Below are 11,000 nucleotides of genomic sequence, written 5' to 3'. Positions count from 1 at the left end.
GTCTAGACTTCTATACCAGTTGGTATAGTCCTTTAGCTCACAAAATAAAGTACCAGAATTTGTGTCTATTTTCAACTCTCCCTTTGTAGTATTATTTTTCATTTCATTTAGTCCACATTTTTCATGTACTGTACAATCCTCATCAGGTAACCAAATATAAGTACTGTAGTGTCCTCTAGTATTCTAAACCTCCATAGAATTTAATGACTTTTCCTCTGTTATGTCTTATTTGACTTGTAATACATAAAGTGTGGCGCTTCCACTCTTATTTGAGAACCCATGTGAAAAAGAGATTTCTGGATCTCTTATCTGGAAAGTTCCAATCACTCCAGCACAGGCAAATGTGGAAGATTGTTCCGTAGTGGAAAGCACCCGGGTCTCCTGGTTCCTGCAGAAGGACGACTGGAGGGAGCGAGAACCTAGGATGAGGAGACCTGGATTCTACTCCAGGGAGTGCCACTTACTATGTAATTTGGGGAGGGGAGGGAAATCACTTATATCTGAGTCCTGGTTTTCTTGTCTGTGAAAATGAGATTTGACAAGATGATCTGTTAAGATTTCTTCCACTTTTCAATGTCGTGCTTATGAAATCAATATCAAAGGACCTTTTTCCACATTCTGGCTATATTACTTGGGAACTACTGTGCACCGCTAGGCGCAGGTGTATAATCTCCCTGCGATTCAGATTTCTCATTTGTAAAAAGGATAATAATAACCGCATCCCAACTCCCTTTTAATGAAGCCTAAATGAGATCATGCCAAATATTCCTATTATTATTATTACTCTCGGACTCTATGACTTAACCCCTGTGCCACTGAGAACCCCACGTCCTCTTTCCCTTGTCACCCTGAGCTTTGACCAAGGACCCTGAAACCCTCCGTTCACTTTTACTCTTCGGCCCGTGCCCAAAGGTCTGTAGGAACTCGGAACAACCCCGCAGAGAGCCCAAACCGGGTCTCATTCTCTAAATCGCGGCGCTTTCACTTTTCAGAATCGAGATTCCGACCAGACTCTGAGTCAGTGAAAAACTGTTTGCTCCTTAGCTCAACCTTCTCCCATGACACGCAAAACCACGCGCCTTACATCTATTGAGCCCTACCGGCACCCGGCGCGACTGGCGCGTAGGAAGTGGGCGGGACGGAAGGGGGCAGGACTTCCAGTAGGAGGCGGCAAGTTTGAAAATTGACAACGGTTGAAATTTGTTGGTTTTTTGCTTTGTCTGCAACTGCTCCCCAAATTTGCCACCTTCCTTTGGGCGTTTGATGAGCTTGAACGGGTGCAGAAGGGCGAAGGAAGGGAGACTGAGGGCGCCCTCGCTCTCCGAAAACGCGGGCAGGAGAAAGGACGCTTAGCGTTATAGTGTTTCTGTTCTGTGGAGTGCTGGGAAAGAGGCTGGAGATTCTGGACCTTGGGAGGTAAGGGAGAGCTCATAGTTCATTTATAGTTGTTTTTCGCTCCAGAAATAACAAAACTAATGGGTGCTATCTGATGCAGCATGGATTATAGGAGAAGATATTTGAAGTGAAGCTAGTCAATTTAAGCTTTTATTTATGTTTTTTGTTATTTTTTTTTTTTTTTCTTTTTGACATTTGGAACCCAGGTGACATAGTGGTTAAGGCATTTAGCTGCTAACCAAAAGGTTGGCTGTTGGAACCCATCAGCCGCTCTGTGGGAGAAAGATAAGGCAGTTTGCTTCCTTAAAGATTACAGCCTTGGAAACCCAGTGGGCCAGTTCTACTCTGTCCAGTAGAGTTGCCGTGAGTCAGAATGGACTTGATGGAAATGGGTTTGGTTTGGTTGTGGGAGGAGATTCCAAAAACAAACAATAGAGGTCTGAGGAAAAATACGGAGGAGACTTAACTTAGAGCAGAACGTTAATTAGAGTACTAAAATGTGGAAGAGTTTAGAAAACAAGCAGAAATACTTGAATTTGAAATGGTGAGTAGGGTGAGTAAGTGAAGTATTTTTATATACATGTGACATAATCCATTCAGTGTTTTATAAGGATTAATCTGATAGCATGGCACAAGACATTAGAGAGAACAATGTGTGATATTAATAGTGAAGATATTTCACCCCCACTCTTTTTCTTTAATGAAATAATCTCTAATCCAGATGCAGCCTGTTTTGAAAAATGACTTTAGTTTTTCTTTGTTCTAATCATTTTTTCCAACAGTTTAAATCTATTGTTTAGATGAAAATATAGATGTCTATTTATGCAGAAAGGGGTATCTAATATGTGAGGTGTAAGAATCTATATTCACATATAATCAATTATGTAAGAAGAAGGGAAGGTTGTGGCCTGGATTAAGTGGTCACGTTGAACCAGTTCTGAAGATTAAAATTGATGATTATGTATATGTAGGAGCATAGTGGCATAGTGCCTAAGGCATTTGACTGCTAACCAGAAGGCTGACAGTTCAAACCCACCAGCCACTCCTAGGAAGGGCTTCTGGTTAGCAGTCAGATGCCTTAGGCACTATGCCATCAGAGCTCCTACACACACACACACACACACACACACACCCCACCACCACCACCCCACCCCACCCCACCCCCAGTAAGTGGGACAATTATAGACTATGACTATTAGTTCAGTGGTGGCTATTGCCTACTATATTAATCTTATGTCCTATGTAGACTACATCTGAAATACTGTGTTTAGTTTGGATATTACATTTTAAGAAGACATTGATAAAATAGTATGTTTTGGAAGAAAGTGAGTAAAGGTTGGGAAAGTTCCTAAAACAGTGTCATATAAAACAGTGTCATATAAAGAGTGGCTATATGTAAAGAAATAACCGTAGGAGCTCTAGTAGCATAGTGCCTAAGGCACTTGATTGCTAAGCAGAAGGCTGGTGGTTCAAACCCACCAGCCACTGCTCAGAAGGAAGGTTGGGCAATGTACTTCTGTAGTGATACCGCCTCAGAAACCCAAGGAGGGGCCACTATGACTCCACAGCACATAACAACAACATAGAGGTAAAAGAAGGCTTTGTAGAGATATGATAGCTTTCTTCAGGTTTTTGAAAGTGATGACATGTGAACAAAGGATTTAATGTATTCTATGTAGTTGCCTTGACTAGAAATAGGACCAGTGAGTAAAAGTTACAACAAAACATTTCTGCACAGTATGAGAAGAGTTATGTCATTATTAGGGCCACACTAAAATGGAAAAAGTTTCCTTGGGAATTAGAGAGTTCTGTGATATTTGCCTGTGTTCAGGCAGAAATGAGAAGTCATTTATCAATCATCTTTAGACTGAATTCCCACATTTGTTAGAGGTTAGGCATGTTGCTAAAGCTCTTTTATAACCCTAATATTCTAAGCAATATTAGAACCAAAAGTAATAGATTTCCAGGATTGTAAGTTATTTCCTTTTGTTTGCAAAACTGAATAGATTCACATTGGATCTCTGTGATGATTCTATTTCCCTGAGAGTGGGAAATCTGTAGGAAAATAGAACAGTTATTTGTTGGTTTAGTGGAGCTGCAGCACTTGCTCCTCTTTTTATCCTCCTCCTCCTACTATTTAGCTAAGCACAGGTAGAGACATAAGAAAAGAGGAAAAGGTCTTAGCTTAATGAAAGCTCACAATGTAGTGTCAGAGTTCTATAAACGTAATCACAATAGATCATGACAAGTATTAAATAAAAGGCCCTAGGGAAGGTTTCTTAGTGAAATTTTGGGTCAGGTAGTTCTTTGTTGTGAGAAAGTTATGCTATGCATTGTAGAATGTTTAGTGTCTCTACCCTTTACGCAGTAGATTAGTAACATCCACCAAGTTCTAGCACCCAAAAATATCTCCAGACATTGCCAGAATGTCCTCTGGGTGTCAAAATTGTGAGAACTTCTGCTTTAGTGGGACACTGGTGAAAATAACTCAGTATCCGAGGACATTCGGGAAAGTGTTTTTTTTTTAAAGTTCTGACTCCTGATAATTGGAGTTCCTGCCAATTACAGCATTCTATTCTCTTTCTGTCTCTTTCCCTACCTGCATTTAAACCTTATTAGCCATCTCACCATGTGTATATTGAATAGAATATCAAATACCAAATCAAGGTTCAATTTTATTATCTACCCTACATTGGTATTGTTTGTATATACCTTCTGCTTATGGTGTTGCCTTTAGGCCTTGCTTTGAGAATTAATCAAAACAAATCACTTTTGTTAAACCTTCTGCTCCCTGACGTTAGGAAAAACAAGAGGAAAAAATCTACATGGTGTCTAATCTAACTTTCAGCCAAAATCCTTCTTCTTGTATGAAGGGAGCAGCATTAGGAAAATTAACATAAAATAACTGTATCACTCTAGATTAAAAATTGTTTTAGGCTATAGCTATGTATAAATTTGTGTTTATCTTACTAGGATGTTTGATGATAAATAAAACTACTATGAATAGATGAACCTTGATTCTCTAATTTTATTTTTACATCTGTCATCTTCCAGGTAATGAGGACTGCTGGTTGTTCCACGTTTCTAATCTGTGTTTTCTTTCTTCAGACGAGCAGGACATTCCCAGGATGGAAGCTTTGTCTTTCCCCAGGTATAATGTAGCTGAGATTTTGATTCATATACGGAACAAAATCTTAACAGGAGCTGATGCTAAAAACCTCTCCAAGAATGATCTTTATCCAAATCCAAAGGTAAAATGTAATTGTGTTTACATGTGGTGTGAAGGTATCTGAGAACAAAGTAAGCTCTGTGGCCAAAAAAAATAAAAAACCACATGCACTCTACTCTTTGATATAGGGAAATCACTTTAATCCAGAGAAAATCTCTCACCTAATGTAGTTTAAAAATAACACAAAGTTTATATGTGCGTCTACTTCTACATTCCCACTAGGAAGTCGGTTCTTTTATATGGTTGTTTTCTTCAAAGCATAGCCTTTGAACCATAGACTTATTAAAATATATTAAATTTATTATTATTATTATTATTGGAGTGGTGGTCTGGGGTATCGTTTATTGGTAGAGCTTGAAGGAACTTATTCCAAATTGTTTCCAACCACAAAAAGTACTTAGAAACAATTCTCTTTAGAAGCTTGCAGATTAATTTTCTCGCATTATGCCCTGGGGTGAATTGACTTGTTTTGACAGGCATTGTTCTTTATATCTTTAGTTATTAAATGCAAAAATGAACTATTTATGTGTCATAGAAAATCCCAAAGCTTCCTTCTGGTTTCTTGTGTTGGTATTGAAGTGATAACATAGTAAAACCTGGTGTGATGATATTGAATTCAGACTTTCTGATCATGGTACCCATTTAATTATTTTAAATGGATCAAATAATCAGAATAAGTAACAGGCCTTTAAACTGGATAAATATAAGTTTATGAAAAAAATGCCAACAATTTTTCTATTTTTCTCACTTTGCTGCTCACCTAATAAACTTGTATATGGACCAGAGCAGGTTCATAGGCCAGTATTTGAGAACCACTGATTTAGAAGATAAAACTTTAAAAATCCCATACCACCCTGTTAAATATATACTTCCTGGATCAAAGTGTTCACTGGAACTTTAACTAATCTAAGGCATTAAACAAAAGGAGTTCTGGTGGTGCAGTATCTAAGACATTTGGCTGCTTACCAGAAGGTTGGCAGTTCAAATCTGTTAGCCACTCTGCAGAAGGAAGATGGGGAAATTGACTTCTATAAAGATTTACCACCTTGGAAACCCAATGGAGGTCACTATGAGTCAGAATCAACTCAATGGCAGTAGGTTTGGTTTGCTTTTTTTTTTTTTTTTGGCATCAAACAAGATTTCCCATGATCTTTTTCTTTATTTTAAATAAATTCTTAATGTCCCTGATTATCAGATGCCTGATAGCCTATTCTGGGAGAGTAACCCTAATTTCTCTACTTCTTAAGGTGGGTGGGTTACTTAGATTGGGTTTGGATGTACTTGCTCTCCTGTATATAAGCTTAAATAACTGACCTCATTGACCACTTATTATATATGAGCAAACTGGTAAGTATCATAAGATATTTTAAGATTTGGAAAAATTAAGAATGATTTCAAGGAAAATTGAATAATTTTGTCACCCTTTTCTTCTTTTCATCCATTGACTATAGTATTGGATAGTAACGATAAATAGTGATATGGCTTTCAAGTCATGCATCAGAGTTGAAAGTTGTTTTTCTCTTGTAGCCTGAAGTCTTGCACATGATCTACATGAGAGCCTTACAAATAGTGTACGGAATTCGGCTAGAGCATTTCTACATGGTGGGTTTAAGATGAAGGAAAATTCTTTTCTTTTGCTGCATTTCTCCTATTTACAATGCATCCTGTCTTTTCAGGGTAGGGAGTTTTTCATTTTATTTTTTAACAAATTTAAGACTTGTATAAAATTAGTTAATGTTATTTGCAAAAAAAATCTTAGGCTTATTAATGGTTTCTCTATATTGATCCCATTATATTTAAGCTAAGATGAAAGCTATTGTCGAAGATTTAAATAACACTTACCAATTATTGATGGTGTGCAATTAGTCACAGATTTACGGGTTTGTCTTCAGAGACTGTAAAACACAAAGCAAAGCCTTCACCGATAATGCTCTGGTCTCAACAAGGACTCAGAAATTTCAGTAGAAGATAGGCATTATGAGTGAATAGAATTGAATGAGCCAACTGAGCTTTTAGCAGATTTATTATTTCCAATAGGAAAGATATTTTTATTATTTTTTTGTTGTTGCTATTGTTAAACCATCAAGGAATTATCTGAAGATGCACTGATAATATAATGCCTTGGGAATCTAACCAATATGATTTCATATTACTTAAAATCAAAGCCTTTGTCACTTACTAGCTATGAAGCCTTATTAGAGTTTGTCTGTGAGATAAAGATAGCACTTTCTCACAGGATTTTTATAAAATTAGAAAAGAATATGTAAAATCCTTAGCATAGTACCTGATATTTAGCATATTCTTACTATTACTCCTTTATTTTGTTATTCATTAAAAAGTTTGTTTTTTGTACCCACTGTGGTGATACAGTGGTTAAGTGTTTGGCTTCTCACCAAAAGATCAGTGGTAAGAAACCACCATCTGCCTCATGGGAGAAGACAGGGCGGTATGCTTTTGTAAAGGTTACAGCCTTGGAAACCTTCTGGGCAGTTCTACTCTGTCCCATAAGGTCCCTATGAGTCAGAATTGACTTGATGTCAACAAGTTTAGATGTTTTTTGAAGAGCCTAGCATTATTAGTATTAATGACGGCCCTAATTTTGTACTAAGATCTTTTTTTTTTTTTAATTTAAAGATAATAAGTTATATATTAATGCATGATTAAGGTTTCTTGAGGTTGACTTTTTTTGCATTTTGTCTAATCAGTGGGTAACTTTGATTTTGTGATTTATTACCCTTAGATGCCAGTGAACTCTGAAGTCATGTATCCACATATAATGGAAGGGTTTTTACCAGTCAGCAATTTATTTATTCATCTGTGAGTAAAGAATGTTTTATTTACTTAGTCTTTATTAATATTTACATTGCAATAAGCTTACTTAAATGTCCCTCGGTAGCACAGTTTACACTAGACTGCTAACTAAAAAGTTGAGGTTGAAGCCTACCCAGCAGTCACATGGAGGAAAAAGTCTTGCGATCTGTTTCTGTTAAGATGATAGCCAAAGATATCCTGTGGAGCAGTTTTACTCTGTAACACACAAGGTTGCCACGAGTCAGAATCCGCTCATTGACAACAACGACAAGCTTTCTTAATGATATGACTTGCGTGTGTGTGTGTGTGTGTGTGAAGGAATTTCTGCAGTCTCCCTCTTCTCTATCCTGTACACATTTAAAATTGTAAGCTAACTGCCTCAACCTGTGGTGGTATCTCAGGATGATTTTAACTGACGTTCTAAATTTTAATCTACAATTATTTGCATGTTTGTGGAAGATATTGAGTTCTTAGAGTCTTAGTGCCTCCAAGGGTATGTGTTGTTTATTAGAATCTATAACTACATCTTGGTATTGCGTGGACACTTGCATAATCAAAAAAAGTAGATTTCAATGCTATCGGATTATGCATTATAATAGACTTCTGACTTGATCTTTGGCATTGTGAAATATATTTTGAAATCTCTTTTTGAAAATGAGATGTTTATATCCTGCAGTTTAATATTTGATTTACCATAAACTTTTCAATATTCTTTGATTTATCTTCAAGGGACTCATTTCTGCCCATCTGTCGGGTGAATGACTTTGAGATTGCTGATATTTTATGTCCAAGTAAGTTAGAATTTAAAACAGTTTTTATTATCTGGCTTCAATCTAATATTTCATCTTTCCATTGATTTAAAAAAAAAAACCTAAAGGAAACTGACTTGTAGAAATTCCTATCACTTATTTTCTTTAAGTGACTTCCATTGAGTCAATTTCAACTCGAAGGGACCTCCATTGGGTTTCCAAGGCAGTAAATCCTTACAGGAGTAGATTGCCCCATTTTCCTTCCATGGAGTGGCTGGCAGGTTTGAACTGCCAACGTTCTGGTTAGCAATCAGATTCTTAGGTACTACGTCACTAGAGCTCCTTCTAAAAATGATAAACTTATTGAAAAGGGAATTATCAAGAATTTGCTTAACATCAATAGTCTTATGTTTTAATTTCTTAAACATTTAAAAATATAGCCATATATTATATAAGCTAAACATTGAATTTGTCTTTTGGTAAGTTCTTGTGCTTTTGGGTTGGTCACATGGTATAGTAGAAAGTAAAAGATTTTACAGGGCTGCCTAGGTTTGAATCTCAGTTCTGCCACTTAACTACCTGGGTGAGCAGCAAGTTACTTAGCATCTCTAATTCTTTATACCTACCTGTCAGGATTGATGTGAGTTTTGGAGTTTTAATATAGTTCCTAGCATATAAAGATGCTCAGTAAGTGGCAGTGAGGTAGAGCTTTAGACGTGAATTATTCCTGGGATTTAAAAACAACATTTGTATTTTATGATATTTTAAAATTATTTTCTAAAAGTTTTTGCTCATTTAATTTGGCTTTTAGATGGTTTATCACATTTTTATGGATGAATTTTTTTATATCCTATTACTGGAAATTTTTTTACTTGTAGATCCACATAAAAGCTGTTTTTCCAAAATTTTTCTTACTGGTAGCATGTAAAGAATGTTCTGCCAATTTGGGAGTACAAATACATGTAATATACAAGCTGTTATGTTCCTTGCCTAGTGGATTCATCTTACCAATTTTATCCAATGCAACAATTACTTTTTACCGTGAACAAATACTATTTATCTGTATAGTAACAATAGTCATATTGTATTAAAATGTAAAATTCTCCTAGCTTTATTAAGTGTCCCTTAATTCTTTTGACTCTTTGATAGTTAAATGTTACAAGAGATTTGATGTGCTACTTTTAATTTATTTACATTTTATTGACATATAATTTACACACAATAAAATTCACCAATTTTAAATGTACAATTGGATGAATTTTAGCAAATATGTACAGTCATATAGCCACTGCCACAGTTGTGTTTAGAACATCTCCATGCCCCTTGAAAATTATTTAGTCCCTTTGTAGTAGATCTCCTTCAGCTACTTCCTGGTCCCTGGTACCACTAATTTAATTCCTATCACTGTAGTTTTGCCTTTTCTAGAATATCATATAGGTTGTTATGACTTGGAATTGACTCCATGGCAACAACAACAAAATTTCATATATATGAAATTATAAGTCTCTCGTCTTTGTGTCTGACTTCTTTAACTTAACCTGATACTTTTGAGAGTCATCCTTATTTTTGCATTTATCAGTAGTTTGTTTCTTTTCTTTAGTAGTAGTATCCTAAGTAATAAGGAGCTCTGGTGGTACAGTGGCTAAGGCATTTGGCTGCTAACGAAAAGGTCGGTGGTCAGCTGCTCAGAAGGAAAAAGATGAGCAGTATGCTTTTGTAAAGATTTGTAGCCTTGGAAACCCTATGGGGCAGTTCTACTCTGTCCTATAAGGTGGCTATGAGTCGGAATTGAGTAAATGGCAGTGGGTAGTGGTGGGATCCTAAGTAATAGTTTGTCCATTGACCAATTGACGGTCATTTGAATTATTTCCAATTTTTAGTCATTGGTAACAAGGTTGCTATGAACATTAGCATGTAAGTCTTCTGTGCACATATGTATGATTTTATTTATTTTACATAAACATCTAGGAGAGAAATTGCTGGTTCATATAGTACATACATGCTTATACTTAAGAAACTGCCAAATTTTCCAAATTATCTGTCATTTTGCGTTACTGGCAGCAATGTATAGGAGTTTCTTATGTTCCATATCTTCCTTGGACTTTATATTATCAGTTTTTACTTTTAGCTGTTCTAGAGGGTGTATAGTGGTATCATGTGGTTTTAATATGCATTTCATTGATGATTAGTAACAATGACCATGTTTTCAAGTATTTACTTGATAGCCATATATCTTCTTTGGTGAAATGTCTGTTCAAATTATTTGCTTGTTATGTTTTGTAATTATATGTTTTATTATTGAAGTGTAAAGCTTTGTCAGATATTTTAGAAACAATTCACTTGTTAGATATACATCATGCAAATATTTTCTCCTAGCCTGTCACTTCCCTTCTCGATTTCATAGCAGTGTCTTTTGAAGAGCAAACAATTGTTTAATTTTGAAGAGTCTAATTGATCAGTTTTTTCTTTTATGGTTCATAAAACCATTTTTTGCCCTGCTAAAAAATCTTGCCCTCATCTAAGATCACTAAGATTTACTCCTGTATTTTGTTTTAAAAGTATTATAAATAACTTTTATTGTTTAATGGTTGAAATTTTGCATATAGTATGAAGTAAAAGTAGAGTTTTTTTTCCCCCTTATGTAGATATCAAATGGCTCCCCAACCACTTGTTGAAAATTGATTCATTCTCCCTCACCTTTGTCTGTCTCTGTACATATATAACTGCATGTATGTGAGGGTGGCTGGGGGTGTATATTTCTGGCCTCACTCTTTTCCATTGATCTGTATGTCTTACTTTTATGTCAACCACATTAC

At 35.9% G+C, this 11,000-nt stretch overlaps 1 protein-coding gene across 1 annotated transcript in view; it reads left to right on the top strand.

Moving 5' to 3' along the window:
• Window positions 1-4,523: 4,523 nt before the first annotated feature.
• Window positions 4,524-11,000, top strand: part of NUF2 (NUF2 component of NDC80 kinetochore complex) — a 100,923-nt gene continuing 94,446 nt past the window's right edge. The window contains exons 1-4 of the mRNA XM_007937795.2: window positions 4,524-4,646; window positions 6,152-6,226; window positions 7,365-7,441; window positions 8,165-8,226. Coding sequence (XP_007935986.1) covers window positions 4,524-4,646; window positions 6,152-6,226; window positions 7,365-7,441; window positions 8,165-8,226 — 337 coding nt within the window. The remainder of the gene's footprint in view (window positions 4,647-6,151; window positions 6,227-7,364; window positions 7,442-8,164; window positions 8,227-11,000) is intronic.

The sequence above is a fragment of the Orycteropus afer genome, unplaced genomic scaffold, assembly GCF_000298275.1.
Source record: "Orycteropus afer afer isolate SDZICR_OR568_19922 unplaced genomic scaffold, OryAfe1.0 scaffold00044, whole genome shotgun sequence".
Classification (NCBI taxonomy): domain Eukaryota; kingdom Metazoa; phylum Chordata; class Mammalia; order Tubulidentata; family Orycteropodidae; genus Orycteropus; species Orycteropus afer.
This window is presented reverse-complemented; position numbering and strand designations above follow the sequence as displayed.